This window comes from Gouania willdenowi, chromosome 15, assembly GCF_900634775.1.
Source record: "Gouania willdenowi chromosome 15, fGouWil2.1, whole genome shotgun sequence".
Lineage (NCBI taxonomy): Eukaryota > Metazoa > Chordata > Actinopteri > Blenniiformes > Gobiesocidae > Gouania > Gouania willdenowi.
Window position 1 is genome coordinate 9,214,669 of NC_041058.1, and position 22,270 is coordinate 9,236,938.

General features: G+C 39.5%; 1 protein-coding gene across 1 annotated transcript in view; it reads left to right on the forward strand.

The window, feature by feature from the left end:
- Positions 1-22,270, forward strand: part of grid1a (glutamate receptor, ionotropic, delta 1a) — a 288,284-nt gene that overhangs the window by 262,051 nt on the left and 3,963 nt on the right. Inside the window, exons 9-13 of the mRNA XM_028468034.1 lie at positions 6,919-7,020; positions 9,276-9,473; positions 9,832-10,162; positions 14,843-14,981; positions 19,980-20,175. Of these exons, the coding sequence (XP_028323835.1) occupies positions 6,919-7,020; positions 9,276-9,473; positions 9,832-10,162; positions 14,843-14,981; positions 19,980-20,175 (966 nt within the window). The remainder of the gene's footprint in view (positions 1-6,918; positions 7,021-9,275; positions 9,474-9,831; positions 10,163-14,842; positions 14,982-19,979; positions 20,176-22,270) is intronic.

Consider the following 22,270-nt stretch of genomic DNA (forward strand, 5'->3'; position numbering starts at 1 on the left):
GCCCATCGGAGGTACAGTATGTATTCATATTGACATTAACAGGGGTTTCACAGTGTGGATGGGAAAATAAATGGAATATATATATCTATATATTTTATTTTGGTAGCCAGAACATCAACACAATTTAATCAGCTGTTCCTTGACCCATTATCAACCTTTCCTGAAAATTTCATCAAAATCCGTTCATAACTTTTCAAGTTTTGGTGTACAGATAGACAGCGTCACACTGCATTAGCTTAGCATCAGCATTAGCATAGAATAGAACACTGATGATGAAGTGACTGTTCAGTTTGAACATTCTTGGAACACCGATGACATCACTGTTGGTGACATCATCGGTTAGAACATTCTGACTGGAACTCTGATGACATCATCAGTGTTCTAAAACAATGTTTTACAATGTTCCACAGTGGGGATTGGTCATTTCAATTTGGTTTTAAAATGGTTTTGGAATGACCATTTTACTCTAAAATTACGGATGCACACACTCGGTGTATTTGGAAGCTCTTGACAAAGTTACAGGTCAATCAGACACTGCGTTGGGGAGATATGCGCTCTACATGCACACAGACGTTCCTTACATTATAGGTGGATAGTTACGTTTCTGCTCTGAGTCATATTTTTATATACTGAATAACAAAAGTATGTTTTGGCATAACTTTATTAGGGAGATTTATCTCTGACAGTGCGAGTGTCCTTTAAAATTACTGGGTAATAATGCTACTATTTTTGAGTTTATTTAAGATAATACTGTGTTTGACATCAGGATACCAGTGTGAAAAGAGATGTGGTCACTGTGGTCTTCTGGTTCCATTTTCATGTGGCGTGGCATCATGAAAATGCAGTAAATATTGAATTCCCTAACCCTAAGACAATTAACTGCCATATTGCTCAAAACCTGCCACACCTCTTTTAATTTGTAGACCTGCTCGCCGACACATGCAAACACATGCTCTATTACAAATCAATACTTTTATTTTGTGTCTTAGTGGAAAACCCACCAGGTTCATCATTACCACCTTGTCTAAAGCTCACAGAAAAACTATTTCTTTAGTTGTTCAGTACATGTGCATAATCACTGCTGATTTTTCACTTTTTAGACGACAGCTTTCGTTGTTGATGAATATCATGTCAGCTTTTGTCATTGCAAGTTGAGTGTTTTTACTGTTGATATTCTTATTTTTCATTTGCTGGTTGTTCTCAAACTTTTTTGGCTCAAGTAACCCCTTTTTCTTATTTCTGAATCTAAGTCCCCCCTTTGTCCAACTGCAATACGTTGCTTCGAAAACTGTTTAAAAACCACTCTAGAGAATGAACAAGTGATAACACACATTTTAAAGAGTCTCATTTTGTAAATAAGTGGAAAGAAACAGTATTTAATGCAGTGGCTCCCAACATTTTTTGGATTGTGACCCCATTTTGATATCAATAAATTCTCGATTTATATTTCACAAAGTGAAAGTATAGAAATACAGTTTTCATTTTTCACAAATTTCAGACGACATCATTTAAACTCCAGACGACCCCACATGGGGTCCCTCCCCCAAGGTTGAAAAACATTGATTTACTGGCTCCTGAATAGATTGATTTCTGTAGTTTTTATCATTTTCGGTTATCTCACACACCTGGGGTGACACTTTATTTGTTAATTTTTCACTTTCTTTCTCTCAAGTACCTCCCTGTAGTGCCATTGCATACTCCTACGGTTACACGTACCCTCATTTGAGAAACACTGGCTTAGTGTGTTGTGTCAAATATGTTTCAGTGGTCCAAAATCTCTAATGCATAGTAAAATGAACTAAAATGTAACTATGCAATTTGTCAGTTTATCTTATCTGCATCACATATGATATAAAAAGACTGCGTGAGTGAAGAGGTTAGCCTAATGTACGGAAATTAAAGCCTTATCCAAAAATACACACAGTGCGTTTAGTAGAAACAAAATGTTATTAACATTCTCTTTATGTTACACGAGAATACATTGAAGAAGATGAATGTTAGAAATTAATTCTGTATTTAAATGCAATCCTGCTACCAAAACAAGTCTAAATTTAGTTGACCCCCAAGTGCTGCTTAAGATTGTGAATGCTATACTATATAATCTATGGAGGAACTGCGATGAAACAAAGAGCTTTACTTCCTGGCCGGCATGACCTTTCAATCACTAATCAATGTTTTTCATCACACAAGGTGCTCACAGGTCATAAACACATCAGTGCGGGTTGTGTCGAAAGAAAAAAAAAAATGATATCAAACTGTGTGTGTTTCTAAAATGTAAAGCAGACTTTAACTAAATAGCTTTTAACAAGCTCCCTTTTCACCTACCAACAAACCTACAGGAGGTTGATGAGCTTGTTGATCCAGTAATTAATTATTGCACAAAAAAATCTGAGATAAAGCATTTTATTCTCATTACCTTGGTCCTGCTGAGTTTTAAGACCTTTTTTCTTCTTCTTTTTTTTTTTTTACTGCAGAGGAACGTGACACGCAATTAAAAACCTGTAAATATCACTTTTGTACATCTCTGTTACTTAAATTATTTATTTAAATCCTGCATAGCTTTGGGAGTTACATAAAAGGACAAGGATGGATGATAAACACCAAACACAATGCCTACCATTTACAGTGTACATTCATCCATGATCACCCCGACCACATGGTGAGTCACACAAAGGAGTGCGTATCAATAGGGGGCTTGTTTCTGTAATAGGCCTGTGGAAATGAAATATAACTTTGGGAATAAAAAGCTCATCCATAACAATGGAGTTCTGAACAGTTCAATGAAATTGAACTAAACTCTTTCTCTGCTTTTCTTTGGGGGTTCCTGTGATTGAGATTGTTAAGGTGCCATTAAAGCAGGAACATTTTACTTCTCTTTTATGAAAGCGATAATTTTCATGCCAGTACTTTTACTTAAAGTGCCTCATCAATTTGTTAGAACCATTTCTGCTATGGTATGAAAACAAAGAATCCATCAAAGAGTCATGTTGTGCATTCTCTGGTGAAAAAAACAACTATTTCTGCAAAATATACCTAAAATGCATTGAAATATTCATGCACTATTCATGCAATTTATTAAGATATTACAATTTATATGTATTTTTTTCATCACAGCAAACTATTTTTTCATGGGATTTTATTCTAATCCTCTAACCATTCATTTTTCTCCAGCCACTCATACAGAAAGCAGTCAGTGGGTACTTGAGTGTACTTTACTTTCTTTTTTAGTCCACAAACGCCCTGGACAGGTACCCAGTCTATTATACAGTTAGCACACAGGATTAGACACACACATTTACTCCTACCGTTTTCGACTCCAATTATCCTAATTTACATGTCTATTGTGAATTGGCGTGATAATAAAGTACGGTTAATTATTGCAAGACCTCAGTTATCTCTGAGCTAATAGGATCAGGTAAAACCATTTTTTTTTTTTGCCTTTCAGACACATTATGATGTAAAATGATATCTCTGTAATTCTGCTTTTTCTCAACGCCACATTGTTTTAAATCACATTATCACCCCTTCGTTTGTGAGGAGAACAGTCACAGTTTATACTTGAGTAAATACTGATGAAGTCATGATGTTCCCCCAGCTGGTATAACCAAAGAGCAGAGTCGCGAGCTCAAACACGGGGGGTGTGGCATCACTGTATGGGTTGGTGATGACCTTCCCAGTGGCACGCTGGTGTGCAGTGCACTGTGAAGTAGAAGTGTTCCTCTCTGGTGTTGTTCGCTTTACCGAGCAGAGATTGCTCTGTGTTTTTTTTTTTTTTCCCTGAGAACAAAACTGCTCATGGAGAAAATAGCCCCCTGTGAGGCAGGCAACACAAACTGACAGTTTGCCTTAACGACAGAAGGCCAGCGTCAAACACCAACAAGCCAAAACATTAGGACCCATTTGAACATTTGTTGGTTAAAATCAGAGGTGAAAGTAATGGATTACAAGTACTCACGTTACTGTAATTGAGTTGCTTTTATGGGTAGTTTGAGTATATTTCTAAATCAGTAATTCTACCCGTATTAAAAAAGAAACTAAGCCCCACCCACTTTTTTCTGCAGAATACACATGTATTTGGGTATTAAGTAGTGCTTTTGATTAATCCTAGTCCAACGTTTAATATTTTAGTAAAAGTGTTTTTTTTGTTTTTTTGTTGTAAAATGTCAGCGACTGCCCTCTATGGGTTGAAACCCGGCTTTTACAGTTGATTTTTGCTATTGGCTGAGAACAAGATCATGTGACTTTTGGGAATATTTTGCGTCACAAACAGTCAGCGTTAGCCCCGCCCCTTTAATAAAAACTAGTACCTGTGGGCTCTACAATCTGTGGTGAGTAGGTTGGACTGAGAGAAGAGTGAATAGAAAATAATATGGAGTAGCTAGTTAGCATAGCACAGATTGTTCATTGGAAATGTTATAGTATAGACTGGGCGTGTCTTAACTGCTTCAGGAGCCCCGCCCATAATCAAGGCATTTTTTGAATTTCCCTCCCAGTGGCAGGACAGGAGAAAACAGGGGTTTAGTTACTCTTTAAGTGCATTAAGTGTTACATTTCTACACCCAAACGTTACTGAGTAAATTAAATGACGAGACAACAATGAAATGCATCACATCATAGTCAACCAACCAGATTTAAAGTATAATACACCACACCTAAACAGCATTTATTTTCTCAGTTTTAGAGTTCTTATACTTAGAGCCTGATATATATTTATATATATATTTTTTCTAAATTGAATTAATTAGTGTTGTTTTATTTAACATACTTTATTAATTAAGTTTCATTTATGCAAGATCTCGTCTCTTCCTTTTTAAGTTTATACATGAGATGTTTACTGTATGCAAGAGAACCGTGGTAAGATTTATTAAAAACTGCATACAATCATGCCAATGCTATATGAATAAAAATTAGTAAAATTGTAATTGAACTTTAGTAGTTGAGAACGTAATTGTAATTGGCTTTCAGTGAAAAAATACTAATTATAATGTATTTGTAATTGGAAAAAGTGCTGGTTATCATAATCATAATTGATTTGTAATTGAACATTGATAATTGAAGACGTAATTGTAATTGAAAAATGTACCTGGCCCTTACCCTGGAGACTAGTGAGTATTCCAGAAGCAGTAAATATACTTTAATCATTTTAGTTTTTTTAAAACAGTAAAGTCAAATTACTTATTTAGAAATATACTCAAAAAAGTACAAGAAGTACCCATAAAGCCAGCTCAATTACAGTAACTTGAGTACTTGTAATCCGTTACCTTCACCTCTGCATGAGTTTAAGATAAACATAAAGACAAGAATTTTTTGGTTAAAAGTTTTTAAAGTGTATTTTTGAAGTCTATTGCTTATGTGTTCTCAAGTTGTGTATATTGTGTTTGAATAAACTACCAGTTTGACCTCGGGCCACCGTTCTTGTCCTGTCAGCTCATATCTCATAGACCACTCCAAATGATGTGTCGGATCCTTGAGAATCCTTGTCCTGCTTGCAGCATCTGATTAAGAATTGAACAAACATCAGCCTCACCACAGGGACGTAGCTCAGGACGTTGACAGTGTGGAAGGAGAGTTTTAAGCATATTTTAGTGTAAAAAAACTCCTTCTGAAGTCGACTGTCTCTGTAATTCCAACTATTACCGTGTGTTCTCCTTTGGAGTTTTCACACATGAGCATAGTGTTCAAATTATTTTGAAAAATGTTAACATTGATGCAACAATCTCTCATCACCATCATGACCTTTTATAAAATGATGTATTATTCAGAAGGTTTTAAGATTAATTTCACATTCAAACAAATGACTTCTGTCAGCTCCACTTTTATTTTTTTTTGTTATGCAATTCTACCACTTTACAAGCTAAACATCTATCAGACATGTTTGTTTATACACAAGTTTATTTACAGTAAGCCAGATGTATCTGTCACTTTTCAAAGTTTTTTTTTTTTTAACTTTTATTTCAAATATAAAATCATACCGTACAGACACAGTAATGACAATAACTATTGTCTTTATCTACCCTTTGTCTGCACATCACATCATTAATTTCTGCTTTGGAATAGTTTACCTCCCCAAATAAGATCCATATCCTCCTACTGACTCTTTAAAAGGCAGTTAAAAAACATCTTATGCATTCATGAATCCTCCTACACTACACCTAATTACTTCATTCACTTTCTCACTTTACTCTATGCCACCATGGCTAAAATCCACATGTAATATGTATGTTTGTATTTGCATGTGTTTGTGTGTATGTATAAATGTATGTATATGTAAATATGTTTTAAGTTTGTATTTATTTTTTGATCTTGACTTAATATTTGTGTTTTGATATAAATTTGTCTGTACTTGGTTTATATATTAGTTTTCTCTCATATATCAAAGTTTAATTGTGCATTTTGTCTCATGATTTTCTGTTTGTTTATTGGCCTTTGTTTTAAATTCTTTGTGTTTATTGAGAGGGGCGGAGCTCTTGTACAAGCTCTTTGGGCTCCATGCACCTTTGATGTTTTTTTTTTTTGTGGTTTTTTTTTTAATGTGCGCTAAATAATAAAATAAATGAAATGACTGTTTGAAAAGTAAAATGTAGATGGCTCACTGGGCCTATGAATACATGTCAGAGCTCTACGTTGAAGCTTGAATAGACAGTCTTCATGGCATGCTAATGTCCAAATCGTGTTGCTATGGTAACCAACTCGCATTGACCTGCTTTTTACAACAAAGCGTGTGAGGAAATGTCTGTTTGGATGCTCATTCTCCCTATAGTTCTCAACTATGTTTAAAAAAAAAACTAATGAAAACTGTGATGTACACAACGAGGTGTTAGCACTTTACTTTTGGACATCAGAGGTCATGTAAGTTCCGTAATCTTTATCTGTTTGCTTATTTTCCTCATATTTGTTATTTCTTCTCTTCTCTATCAGTTGGCATCTTGGGACTCCATTCGTGGTTTGAATGGTAGCCTGAAGGAGAATCGTATCGAGAGCGGTATGCAAGGAGTGACGCTCAAGATTGTTACATTACTAGTAAGTTGTAGGAGAACGCTGAATTTATTAACACTTGACCTGAGTAGGCAAATCTCTCTAAAAGTAAACACAGCAGACCAGTGAAGGCAAGCATTGCAGCATAATCATTAGCTTGTTCTTTTCACCCCCAAACAAACACTGAAACAAAATATACATACAGTATGGATTAGTCATTTTCTTGCCTTTTCTGATGTTTTTCCAGGAATGCTTATACTTTTGTATGGAAAGGGAATAATGGAAAGGATAATGACTTCAAAGAAGTAAAAAATTAAAGGGTATTATGAAAAATACATGTGAAAATGATTGATTTTTGCTTCAATGCAGCAGCCAGAACAAACACTCATAAATAAAAATGTCTTACTACAGTCAATAATAATGATTGTTTTGATTCTAATAGACGTTTAATTGTCACCAGGTATTTCATTTTTTTCCCCTATCATCTTCTAAATCATTTTGTGATAAGAATTTCAAGATGCTCAACTTCCCTACTCTTAACTGATCAGATGTCCATGGGGAACAGACGGCATACACACACATAATGTCAGGGTCGTGAAGGGTGACAAGCTGTGAAAGACTCAACTGCACTGGGGAAAAGGGAAACAGAGAGGAGCAGAATAAAGAGGGGAAAAAATCTACTTAACTTGAAATCCAGAGATAACTCTGACACAGTAGAAAGAAACCAAATATATGACAAATCAAATTTTATTCCAACAAAGAACCCCCAAAATAATTCAAATGTCAACTGATTGGAAGAGGAAACATTGGTAGCCTACACAAGATCAACAAATGCTCTCTGTTCAAGCACACCTTATAGATTAACTAAACCCAAAAAAACATTTTTTTTCTGCTGAAAATAAATTGATTATTATTATTAATAATAATAATAATAATAATAATAATAATACATTTAATTTCATTGGGTATGAAGTAGTTTTGTGCATTTATTCTTGTCCAACTCTTGATATTTTAGCCAAAGTATATTAATTTGGTATCTTTTGTTTTAAAAATGTAAGAGTGACTGCCATCTATGGGTTGAAATCCAGAAATTAATCAAATTTTACTATTGGCAGAGAAAGGTGGTTTGTGACATTTTGGTGGCTTCCTACGTCACAAACCATCAATTTTGGCTGCGTCCCTCCTATAAAAACAAGCACCTGTGCATAATCAAGGCATTTTTTTAAAAACAAATTCCAGAGCCTAGGCTGGAGCGTTAGCCAAAACCTCAGTATTTAGTTACACTTCAAGTAATAAGGAAAGCCATCCAAGAGACAAACTCCATGTGAGTGTGGACAAGACGGAGACAGGAGTCCTCATTCTCCCAGTACTTATACACTGACAAATATGTGAACAAGAAGGGACTAGAACCCACACACAGACCCAAAGACAGTAATGAATCTAAATACAAACCAACAGACAAAACACAATGAGTCAGAATAAAAAGAACCCACAAACAAGTCTTAAGAGAATGAAATTAAACTTGTGTGCCACAAACCAACTGAAAAAACTAATGAAGTTACTACTTTGAATTGAATTGAATTAAAAGACTATTTTAAGAATAATAATTGGAAGCAGTAGCCAGATTATTCATCGTTGCTGCTATAAATGCCAAAACATCACAATATTCAAAGTTCCCAAAAGCTCTCCACAGGCTTTCCTAGAACTTGCTTCTTTAAAAGCTTGTTGGAGGACTTTATCTGCTCCAGGCTGTTTTTCTCCTTTATTTCATGCCTGATTTACCCGCACCATATTCATTCACCTAAGATCTGCTCAGCACTTTTCTGGAAGTGTTACTAAATCAAGGCACTTGCCCCTCTGTTCACATTAACACCCTCTGCCCTCACTATTCTTCTTCTTCTTCTTCTTCTTCTTCTTCTTCTTCTTCTTCTTCTTCTTCTTCTTCTTCTTCTTCTTCTTCTTCTTCTTCTTCTTCTTCTTCTTCTTCTTCTTCTTCTTCTTCTTCTTCTTCTTCTTCTTCTTCTTCTTCTTCTTCTTCTTCTTCTTCTTCTTCTTCTTCTTCTTCTTCTTCTTCTTCTTCAACCCTTTCAACTATACCAGTTTCTATGGCGCTACTGCACATGTTAAAAGTTAACGTGCTCTGTAAAAATGTCTTAATTTATCACACAGCTTCCACCATTATTTTTGCTGAGAATTGACCTTAGAAATGAAAAATCACATGACTACACTTCTTTCTGACATATTACCACGTACCACCTGAAAGCTACTTTAACTATTTGTTCACACTTTATTCCAAACAGGAAGAGCCGTTTGTTATGGCGGCAGAAAACATTCTGGGCCAGCCAAATAGGTACAAGGGCTTTTCAGTTGATGTACTGGATGCTCTCGCCAAGATACTGGGTTTCAAATACGACATCTACCAAGTCAGTGATGGGAAATACGGCTCGGCACACCCAAACGGATCTTGGAATGGCATGATTGGAGAACTTATTGGCAAGGTTTGTAGGTTTTCCTTTCATGTCCGCTACATCAAAGACGAGATTGGAGTCCAAGTCATAGAAGTGTTCTGACTGGTTAGGTGTTGTGATTCTGAAAGCTTTATTAGGCTTGATAAATTGTTTTGTTATATCTTAATTATGCATTCAAACAGGTTATGGTTACTAGTGATCATATATTTGTAATGTTATGGATTCCTGAAGAACAACAAACAATTACCATTTCTTGTTTGATGAAAACTGATGGTGAAAGGCCATTAATGGCAGAAAAACATTTTTATGGATTAAATTTCCCTTGATTCAAATGCACACACTGATTACAAAGCTAAATATGAACAAAATTGTGATTCTTTTTTCACAGCGAGCTGACTTGGCCATATCCGCCATCACTATCACACCAGAGCGCGAGAGCGTTGTTGATTTCAGCAAACGATACCTGGACTATTCAGTGGGAATCCTCATGCGAAAGTCGGAGGAAAAGCTCAACATCTTCTCTTTACTCGCACCATTTGACCTGGCTGTGTGGGCATGCATTGCAGCAGCCATTCCAGTAGTCGGCATCATGATTTTCTTATTGAGGCGCATCCAGGCTGTGCGCTGCCAGAACAATACAGGAGGGCATCCAGCGCCATCTGTCTCCACTTCTCTTCAGAGTGCTATCTGGATTGTTTATGGAGCATTTGTACAACAAGGTGGGAAAAGAAAATATGAAAAAAAAGATGTTTAGGTTAATGTATGAGTGTCTGGCAGTGTTTGCTATAGTTATTGTTCAACTCTAAATGAACCAGAGAAATAAGTACGAAACAAACTCTGGAATCGTTTCCAAGGATTCAGAGCAAAAGCGACAACGTTCAGCTAACTGAAACACATACATATTCCAAACAGCAAATGCTGATTCAGCAGAGATTTAGTACACAAAGGCTACCGTTGCAGTTTCTAAAGGTGCCCTTCTTAAAGAGGACATCCCTAGTGAGGGGCACCTTCTCCAACTGCTTGTCTGGGGGGGATCCAGGTTTGTTCATTTCAGACAAATGACTGCTCGCACATCAAATGCTAGGACTGAGCTGCATCTATCAAAGTCTGGCATACTGCCACAGATCTTTTTTCAGAACCCACAAGCACTGTATTTCAAGACAAGGATGAATATGTGGTATTTCTTGCCTTGTTTTTTTTTTATTCATTCCTTGCCCTTCCACCAATCCTGTTACTTCCTGCCTCAGAGAAGTGGATTGGATTTTTATGTTGTAGGGAGATGTTTTACGTCACCATCAGAGAGTGGCATCCATAAACTTATAATCATTAACTATGTAATTTATACATTCTTAGCAGCATCTACTGAATCATCACATTCACACACATTACCTGCAAACAGGGAGGGAGAAGAATGGGAAACTGTTGCTTTGATTCAGGTTGTTTTCTTAGATTCAGTAACAACGCATTCATTCATGCACATAAAGACTTTACACATTCCACCACAGTGGATCATTCATCGGTGCTGATGTATATTTACATTTAGTGACCTTACAGGATCGGTGAAAGACAAGTGCAATAAAAATGAGTGATGCTGCTCTTCAGACAGGACATCCAGTGTTGTTTTTCAATGCTTTCACTGCAGGGATACAGCAGCTGCAGTGATTGTACCACCTTCAGATGAACACAATTCCATTACTGTTCTTATTCCTCAATCATTTCCATGACATTTATATGGCTTTACTCCTTCATATTCGAAAGCAGTCTGTCATTTTTGCAGCACTTGAAAAAAATATGAACAAAAGCTAATTGGGGGATCATTCTTTGTTGATAATAGTTGTAAAAAGTAAAACAACCTAAGTTAATGTTATAAATTAGTATATTATAAACTATAAAGATACATCCTAGTCAGGATTTTACTGAATTTTCCTCTTTTTAATATAAAGGCTCCTCCATGAACCGCCACCTTAACGTGGTGGAGGGGTTTGAGTACCCGAATGATCCTGGTAGCTATGTTGTCGGGGGCTTGATGTCCCTGGTAGGATCTCCCAAGGCAAACAGGTCCCAGGTGACGGGTCCGACTAAGAGCGGTTCAATAGCCATATATGTACATTAAACAACAAAGGCAGTTCACGTCGCCCGGATTGGCGCTACCGGGGCCCCACCTTGGAGCCAGGCCCGGGGTCGGGGCTTGAGTGCGAGCGCCTGGTGGCCGGGGCTTTGCCCACGGGCCCCGGCCGGGCAGAGCCCGAAAGGACGACGTGGGCCTGCCCTCCCGTAGGCCCACCACCCGCAGGAGGGATCATATGAGGCCGGTGCAATGTGGATCGGGCAGTCGTCCAGGGCGGGGGCCTTGGCGATCTGATCCCCGGCTACAGAAGCTAGCGTTAGGGACGTGGAATGTCACCTCTCTGGCGGGGGAAGGAGCCTGAGCTTGTGTGCGAGGTGGAGAAGTTCGGACTAGATATAGTCGGTCTCACCTCGACACATAACAAGGGCTCTGGAACCAGCCTTCTCGACAGGGGTTGGACTCTCTTCTACTCTGGAGTTGCCAATGGTGAGAGGCGCCGGGCCGGGGTGGCTATAGTTCTTGCCCCCCGACTTAGTGCCTGTACGTTGGAGTTTACCCCGGTAGACGAGAGGGTAGCTTCCCTCCGCCTTCGGGTGGGGGGACGGATCATGACTGTTGTTTGTGCCTATGGGCCAAACAGCAGCTCGGAGTATCCACCCTTCTTGGATTCCTTAGAGGGAGTACTGGAGAGTGCTCCTTCTGGGGATTCCCTTGTTCTGCTGGGGGACTTCAATGCTCACGTTGGCAGTGACAGTGAGACCTGGAGGGGCGTGATTGGGAGGAACGGCCCCCCTGATCGGAACCCGAGCGGTGTTTTGTTGTTGGACTTCTGTGCTCGTCACAGATTGTCCATAACAAACACCATGTTCAAACATAAGGGTGTCCATATGTGCACTTGGCACCAGGACACCCTAGGCCGCAGTTCGATGATCGACTTCGTAGTCATGTCATCGGCCGCATGTCTTGGACACTCGGGTAAAGAGAGGGGCGGAGCTGTCAACTGATCACCACCTGGTGGTGAGTTGGCTCCGATGGCGGGGGAGGATGCCGGTTAGACCTGGCAGACCCAAACGTATAGTGAGGGTCTGCTGGGAACGCCTGGCAGAGTCTTCCGTCAGAAGGAGCTTCAACTCCCACCTCCGGGAAAACTTCAACCATGTCTCGGAGGAGGTGGGGGACATTGAGTCCGAGTGGGCCATGTTCCGTGCCTCTGTTGCTGAGGCGGCCGATCGGTGCTGTGGCCGCAAGGTAGTCGGTGCCTGTTGTGGCGGCAATACCCGAACCCGTTGGTGGACATCGGGGGTGAGGGATGCCGTCAAGCTGAAGAAGGAGTCCTACCGGGCCTTTTTGGCCTGTGGGACTCCGGAGGCAGCAGACAGGTACCGACGGGCCAAGCGGAGTGCAGCTACGGCAGTCGCCGAGGCAAAAGCCCGGACATGGGAGGAGTTTGGTGAGGCCATGGAGAACGACTTCCGGACGGCTTCGAAGAGATTCTGGACCACCATCCGGCGTCTCAGGAGAGGGAAGCAGTGCACCGTCAACACTATGTATGGTGCGGATGGTGCGCTGCTGACCTCGACTCGAGACGTTGTGGATCGGTGGGGGGAATACTTCGAAGACCTCCTCAATCCCACCGACACGCCTTCCAATCAGGAAGCAGTGCCCAGGGACCCGAGAGTGGGCTCTCCTATCTCTGGGGCTGAGGTTGCCGAGGTGGTTAAAAAGCTCCTCGGTGGCAGGGCTCCGGGGGTGGATGAGATCCGCCCGGAGTTCCTCAAGGCCCTGGATGTTGTGGGGCTGTCATGGCTGACACGACTCTGCAACATCGCGTGGACATCGGGGGCAGTGCCTCTGGATTGGCAGACCGGGGTGGTGGTCCCCCTTTTAAAGAAGGGGGACCGAAGGGTGTGTTCCAATTATAGAGGGATCACACTCCTCAGCCTCCCCGGTAAGGTCTATTCAGGGGTACTGGAGAGGAGGGTCCGCCGGATAGTTGAACCTCGGATTCAGGAGGAGCAATGTGGTTTTCGTCCTGGCCGTGGAACTGTGGACCAGCTCTACACCCTTAGCAGGGTCCTTGAGGGGTCATGGGAATTTGCCCAACCAGTCCACATGTGTTTTGTGGACCTGGAAAAGGCATTTGACCTTGTCCCTCGGGGATTCCTGTGGGGGGTCCTCCGGGAGTATGGGGTATCGAACCTCCTGATAGGAGCTGTTCGTTCCCTGTATGACTGGAGTCAGAGTCTGGTCCGCATTGCCGGCAGTAAGTCGAAATCGTTTCCGGTGAGGGTTGGACTCCGCCAGGGCTGCCCTTTGTCACCAATTCTGTTCATAACTTTTATGGACAGAATTTCTAGGCGCAGTCAGGGCGTTGAGGGGGTCCGGTTCAGGGGCCTCAGTATTGCATCACTGCTTTTTGCAGATGATGTGGTCCTGTTGACTCCAACATACCGTGACCTTCAACTCTCACTGGATCAGTTCGCAGCCGAGTGTGAAGCGGCCGGAATGAGAATCAGCACCTCCAAATTCGAGTCCATGGTTCTCGACCGAAAAAAGGTGGAGTGCCTTCTCCGGGTTGGAGATGAGGTTCTGCCCCAGGTGGAGGAGTTCAAGTACCTCGGGGTCTTGTTCACGAGTGAGGGAAGGATGGAGCGAGAGATTGACAGGCGGATTGGTGCGGCGTCTGCAGTGATGCAGAGTCTGCACCGGTCCGTCATTGTAAAAAGGGAGCTGAGCCAAAAAGCGAAGCTCTCGATTTACAGGTCGGTCTACGTTCCAACCCTTACCTATGGTCATGAACTTTGGGTCATGACCGAAAGAACAAGATCACGGGTACAAGCGGCCGAAATGAGTTTCCTCTGTAGGGTGGCTGGGCTCTCCCTTAGAGATAGGGTGAGAAGCTCAGTCATTCGGGAGGGGCTCAAAGTAGAGTCGTTGCTCCTCCGCATCGAGAAGAGCCAGATGAGGTGGCTCGGGCACCTAATTAGGATGCCCCCTGAACGCCTCCCTAGTGAGGCGTTCAGGGCACGTCCCTCCGGAAGGAGGCCCCGGGGAAGACCCAGGACACGCTGGAGAGACTATGTCTCTCGGCTGGCCTGGGAACGTCTCGGGGTCCCCCCGGAAGAGCTGGAGGAAGTGGCCGGGGAGAGGGAAGTCTGGGCCTCCCTACTGAGGATGCTGCCCCTGCGACCCGGAAACGGCTAAGCGGGAGAAGATGGATGGATAATATAAAGGATCTGAATAATTGATTATGAATTGATTGTGATGTGATGTAGGGTTCATATGTATAATGGGGTTATGATGCAGCATGTCTGTGTTTGCCCACTGACAGGCAGTGACTCCATCCTGGGATCCGTGGCTCTGCGTATCGTCATGGGCAGCTGGTGGCTTTTCACCCTCATTGTGTGTTCGTCTTACACAGCAAACCTGGCTGCCTATCTCACTGTGTCACGCATGGACAACGCCGTCCGGTAAAACAAGTTCTATTTTTATTCCATCGTCAAATAAGACAAGAAAAAGAACTGTAATTTTTATTTGAAATTTTGTAAATGTATATATATATATATATATATATATGAAATTTAAGTCCATTTCACAGTGCTCTACAATCTTTTTGTGCTATGTTTGGAGCTTTTTTTTAGAATACATGCAGCAGCAGAAAACTATTTAATTCAGGTCAAACCTAAAGCCATACTGTATACTTTCTTTTGAGAGATTTGTATATGTGTGTCTTCTATCAGCCTTGGACATTTACAGGAGCATACCGCACATCTATAGAAGCACATGAGTTACATTAAGGTTCCATTTGAATTGAAAGGCATGGATGTTCAGATTGATGAATACAATGCATCATCCTGAGCGTTTACTTTGCACAGAGTGCTTTTGTACATTTGGTCTACTGCCTGACAACTAGTATTTACACTCTACCAATGTTATTTGTCAGTGCAACCAATAAAGTCGACTGTCTATCCCCCAAAGAGTGGACAGGGAGGATTTAGATTGCTCTGGGTCGGCTGTCTGTTCAACAAATAGTCACATGTGGACATGTGAGTGCAGATAGAGGAATGCTAAGTAGCTCATACATTGCCCACCTTGTCAGCGCATGTGTTTGCGTGTGTTTTTCTCCATTTAGTATTTAGTATTAGTCAGTGCCGTTGTTAAGGTTCTAAAAAGACAGATTCTGCTTAGAAACAGCAGGTTGTCCACAGAGTAAGATGTGCTTCTTTTATCTTGTATTGGACAAAAAATCAGAACCTGGAATTTTCTGTCCAGACCAGCCCACTACATTATCAGCTCACAGTCCGGACACAACGTAGAAGCCGTTATTAAGTCAGTATTGCTCAATATGTGGCTTTTTGTTACTTTTTGTTATTTCTTAATTGTAATTATTATTCCTCCCAGAAAACCTTAAAAGGAGGAAAGTTTTTAACCCATTCTTTTACCTATTTCCTTTGGCCATTTTGCAACTTCCGGTGTCCTATTATTTCCCCTTTTCAAGAAGTTCTGACCCTTTTTTCAGACTTTTATCCATTTTTTGTCTTTTCTTTCAATTTTTTTGGCCATGTTTTATCCAAATGAGCCAACTTTTGCCAAATAAATACCACTTGTTTCCTTTTTTTTGTACATTTTACCTCTCTTTGTTCCACATATTTCTGCGTATTCACTATTGTTTGCCACATTTTGCTCATGAAAGCTACCCTTTGCCATTACATACCACCTGATTCCTTTTTTTGCCCATTTTTTTGCCACTCCTGACTGCTTTTGGCCTATTTTAATCACTTGACACTCTTTTCTTGCCAAGTTTGTGCCACTTTTGGACCATTTTCGGCCACCTGTTACCATGTCTGCCTTCACTCGCTTTTCAAAAGCGTAGCGGATCGACAACCCACCGTGGCGATGCCCGGTGGGTCACATGGCCAATCCACCCCTGTCTCCAGTCAGTGCGTGTCATCGTTTTATCTCCCTGTTACTGAAGAACTGCAGTTTAGAGATGCTAAAGTAGCCTGGATGAGTATCAGATGATGCTATAATGTTTTGCGTGTATTTTAAAAACATTCTTTCAGTCTCTCACTGTGTTGGCTCCATTTCTTCCCCTTATGAATGGTTTGGAATATTTGCATGGAAGCATGCTTCCACTTTTACAGTAGAAAGTGGAGCTCGAGCAATAAAATCCCCCAATGAGGTGTGCAAAATCATTTCTGTCAAGGAGACAGTAGCAGTTCAGGAGTAAAGCCCTGGGGTTTAAATGAAGTTGTGAGAAAGCTCTGCCACGATGTTTGAAGGAGGAATTAAAGTAGCTTCACTGGATATGCAAATGACCTCCGTGTTTTTATTTTAATCTTGGCTCTGCACAATTACAAAGTCCTATCATCCTCAGCTTTTCACTACATAGTGAGGGCACTGCTTTCGGTTCAAATATTCTATTTCTATTCTAACATAACAGTAACTGAAAAATGAAAGTTCTATTACTTGCAAATTCTTTTGAACCTCATTTCCAAAAGCTCTTAATAATGAAGGGTCGTATATTTTTTTCTTGATTGAGAAAACATCAACCCCACACACACGTCACAGACTTTACTACAAGTTGCTTTTGCATCAGTGTTTTTAATATAACCATTCATTTTTTTTAGCCAGTCTAATATTGTACAGCAAAGATGGGCCACTTCTATCACAGTGAGGGCCACAAAAATGTGATTTTTTTGATCCAAGGGCCACATTATCAACATTTATGTTAGCATTTAGAATAATGACCAAATAGAACATTGATACAAAAAAGACCAAAGAGTTTTGTCTTCTTAGTTTTTTGTGCATTTTGTGTGTTTTTGAATTCTTTTTGTCTATTTTCTTGTGAATATAGCATATTTTTGTGGCTTTTTTTGTATTTTGATTTATAATGTGTGTTTTTGTTGAATTTTTTGTGTTATTTTGTGTATTTTTCTGTCACATTGTGTTATTTGGTTGGCATTTTTTGTGTGTTTTTGCCATCATTTTATATATGTTCTTTTCGTAGTCATTTTGTGTGTTTAAGTGTTTTTTAGTGTATCTTTTGTATCATAAAGGGTTTTTATGGTGTATCTTTGTAGTCATTTTGTGTATTTAAGTGTTTTTTTATTTAATCTTTGTAGTCATTTTGTGCATTTATGAATATTTTTTTGTATTATTAATCTTTTTGTGTTTGTATTGTTGTTTTATGTGTTTTTTTTTTTGTTTTTTTTTGACATTCTGTGCATTTTGCTGTCATTTTGTGTATTATAATGGATTCATATAACTTCCAACTTCATGAATTCCAATTTCAATTTGGGTTCCACACAAAACTAGTCCGAGGGCTTATATGCCTATATTTGTTGTACAGGGTCAAGGAAACTGTTCCCATCAATTAGGATACAACACATAATTGACAATTATTATGGCATCTAAAGTAGATCTGCTGCTGCAGATATCTTTTCTTACTCTCGCCACATTTTCTGCATGTTAAGCATTTTAATCAGAAAAAGACATTTCTATCTTGTCAAAACCACAATGAAGTATGTTTGATAGCCAATCATTGGACCTAATCAGTGAATAATACAGGAACTCAAAATGAACATCTTTCTATCAGTTTCTGAAGGAGCCAAAGGTCTATAGTTAGATTGAGAGCTGTAAAAAGTCATTAACATCAGAGTCACAGACAGACACACTTAGGTTCAAATGATTAAAGTCATTAAGAGTATTGTGATGACTTTCTTTGCAAATTAAAAGAGGGGGAGATTTGGGTTTACAACAGCTGGTTGGTTGAAGTTAAACAAAAGGGAGTCAAATACTGAATTTTAAACAGAGAGGCCTCTGCATATATGGAGATATGGAGCCAAGAGGCTTATGTAGAATAATAATTGGAAGAGGAACACGGTGCTGGCAGAATAGAAGCTTTACTTGTGTCTTTTCTGACTCTTCTGGGTGCAGGAGTTTTGTTTTACTTATAGTACATCTAAACCAACACAGGGATACCATCTGCCCCCTGTGATAATAATGAAAAGATACATATGGTGCCTTTACAGCAGTGGCTCTCAACCTTTTCAGCCCGTGACCCCCAAAATAAAGCTGATTCAGCTGTTCACTGAAGGTACATTGCAGAACAGTCATGTGGAGACAGGGCCATCTATGAGGGGGAATAAAGGGGAGAGCAAAATGTTTATTATCCATTATTCTATAAATCTGTGATAACCACATTTATTTATTAATCTGAATAATATCCACTGTTATGCAGGAAGTTAAGTTTAATTCGGGCGATAGTATATAGTCATCTTAAAGATGTAAATCCCTGTTTTAATCAGAAATAAAATGCGGCAAAAGTGACTAAATATAGTGGATATAGTGATGAAATGGGATTTTTAAAAACTACAGAAATTGGTTAAAAGTTGCAAATAAGAGTGACCAAAAACGTGCAGAAAAGGTGGTAAAAAAGGGTTCAAAGTGTCAATGTTAGCTTAAAAGTGGCAGAAAATAAAAGGAACAGTTAGTTTAAACTGGTAAACATTGGGCAATGAGAATGGTGAATATGGTTAAATTGGAAAAAAAAAAATAAGCGTGAAATATGGTGAAAAAGTTAAAAATGACAATATTGGGTCAACATATGTGACATTAGGTGGGAAAAGTGGTGGAAAGGGTTTATAAGTGCCCACAATGTCTTGTGAGTGGAAAAAATGTGCAGAAAAGGCATTGAAATATGATGGAGAAGTGGCAGAAATGGGAGTAGAAATATGGCAAGTTTGGTGTCGTTGCAGAAAAAGGGTTAAGATGTCAAATTGTAAAAAGAAAAAAAAAAAAAATTAAGTTTCTAGAGAGTATCTGCGACCCCCCTCCCAGTGTCTCGCGACCCCAAGGTTGAGAACCCCTGCCTTACAGAATGGTGACTTCTATTGTGTCATACAATATACTGATGGGTAATGCTGATGTTGCCAGCAGGCTTCAAATAAATGAATAAATAAATGTAGAAAAGCCAATATTTGTGATAAACCAAGCACCAGAACGTGTTAACTAAACCATGAGTTAAGCACATGATACGCATCTGTCCAATAAAAAGTTTTCTGATATCATATTTAAACAGAAATGCACCGTTTTGATATAAAACGCTGGTATCTTCCTGGCAATAAAGAAGCTGCTTTGTTGGCAGCAAATAATAGCAGGCTCTGAACATACTGCTAAAATCTAATATGGGTTTATAGTGTAATTATTGCAACACAATTATGTCAGTTGTGCAAGCCAAAATACAGTAACTGTGATTCATTAGTTGTTTAATTTATCTAATTAAACATGTACACTCAAATAAACTGTGTATTCTAACAGTATGTTACAGCTGGTGTGTAAATTGCACTTTCTTTGGAGGTGTAAGGGTGCCACATATTCATTCATTCATCATTTTCTTCAGATTTAAATATATGCATCAGTGTTGCTTTTATTTCCACCAACCATTATGTCTTTTGATTTTACAGATCGTTTCAGGACCTGTCCAAGCAGGTGGATCTGGTGTATGGGACAGTGAGGGAATCTGCCGTGTACGAGTATTTCCGAGCCAAAGGAACCAACCCGCTGGAACAGGACAACACGTTCGCCGAGCTGTGGAAAGTAATCAACAGGAACAATGGATTAGAAAACTCAGTCTCCAATCCATTAGACGGCATAAAAAAGGTGAATTTGTCCATTTCCCCGCACTTTTTTAACGCACTTTTAACTTACCTCTTTACTGGGCCCAGGGGCCTTGTTTATAAACGCTGCGTACGTACAAAACGCCACTTATAAGCAAAGTTTGGGTCTTTGTCAAATTAAAACCGGGCGAGATAATGTGCGCACCTTCATGGCAGCTCTGACCCTTCCGTACGTACAAAATCATGACAAACGGGAAACTCCGCCCTCAACAGGAAAAGCATGAAATCAAAGGCAGCTCTGTGAAATGGATACCCTTGTGTGAAATAATGGAACATTGCACATTTTAAAATACATCATACTGTATGTGAAGGATATATTTGCAAAAACGAAGGAGGAAAAAATATACTGACACCGCAGGGAGTGAGTGACGTGCACACGCCTACAAATACAGTTTTATATTATTATTAATAATAATAATTATAATTAAAATCACATGATCATTGCGCAAAACTGATGATCAATTGGCTGCAACACATGTAGCTATTATAAAAGGGAACGCACTCACAATGCGTAAAGACATACAGTGGTTTATCTAGCACTGCTGGAGGACGAGGTGAACTGGAGACTCTGGAGGGAGAGGACTTACAGTATAGGCAGGAGGGGTTCCCCAATGATCCTCCAGCTTTATGTCTGTGAGGCTGAGCTCCGGTGCACCCTGTTGAACAGACGTTCTTGCTATGGACAGTGATCCACATTTTCTCCTCATCCTTCTATGTCTGACCATTTCTATTTCACCTCAGTCACAGTCAAGGCTTTGCTCTCTGCCTTTGTCACCAAATTATGTTCTCCTACGTGTGTCCATCTCAACAATTATTACCTCCACCTTACGTTGAGGGAAATTTGTTTTATTTGCTCGTTTTCCCCCTCGGCCCACCGTGAAATTTGAATTAGTGAATACTCATTAAGGGCGTTCACCGTATGGGCTAAGTAAGGTGTTTCCTCACGTGCGACAACTTTCGAGTTGATTGTGATTGAAAAACGGAAAAAGGCGTGGGACGTACTGTACTGGTGCCCTTGTTTATAAGTCATAAAAAAAATGTGCTTATGCACTTCCTGGTTTTTAGCGTACGTCAGCTGGAGTGATCTTACCTAGGCACACTTTTATAAATGAAGCCCCTGATCTCAACTATTTTACATTAAAACAGTTATTTTCACTTTTTACAATAGCTTTTGTTTGTAATTTGTATCTCAAAATAGGATTAACATAACAGAATTACTTCTTGCCTCAGTTTACTTTGTAATTGAGATCTTGATTAATCTGAATTATTACATTTCTTTTTTAAACAAATATGCATTTGAGTTTATTTTGACTACCTCAAAACAACTTTAACCACATAGAGGTAACTTTACTAGAAGTAAGCTCACATTCGTTCTTTTTATTGTCACTATTATTGTTAGGATTCAAGATTAACAAAAAAAAAAAAGGAATTGCAAAAAGCGAATATGTTTGTAATGTTCGTATGAAAATTATAACTCCTTCAGTTGTTAATGGGTGGCAGCTACAAATTTAAATAGATTGTTTTTTTATAATTACTGACATTAAAGGCCAAGTCTTTCTTTTAATGAGATAAAAACTATTTTTTAACGATTATTGTCACTCATTCTCTGCTACAATATTTTTCGCATTCATTCTCGTGCTTTTAATTAGCACAAACACACAGTGATGAACAACCAACTTAACAATAATCCACAATTAAACAAATTACAGTGAAGTCTGACATGTGCTCTTGGCATTAAATAGCTTTATCATATTAAGCAGTTAATTGCGTTGAGTGTAGTCACAATGGTTGGCATTGTAATGATGTATATATCAAAGGAGGCTTGTTTTAATCCAATGAGGGAAAGCAATTTTAATCAGTTACTGAGTTTTTTTTGTTTTAAATAAACAAGTCAAGTGTTTTTCATTCCGTCTGTGTTGACATTGGTTGGGAAGGTTTCCAGCACGTTCATTTATTAAATAAGAATGAAAACGATTTTGTTTTTGTTGTCGTCTTAGTGGCGTGTGCCAAGAAGTGCCTCCATTTTTGTTGGATCCTTTGCTTCCAAAGACATTAGACGACCAAGAAGGGAATTCTGT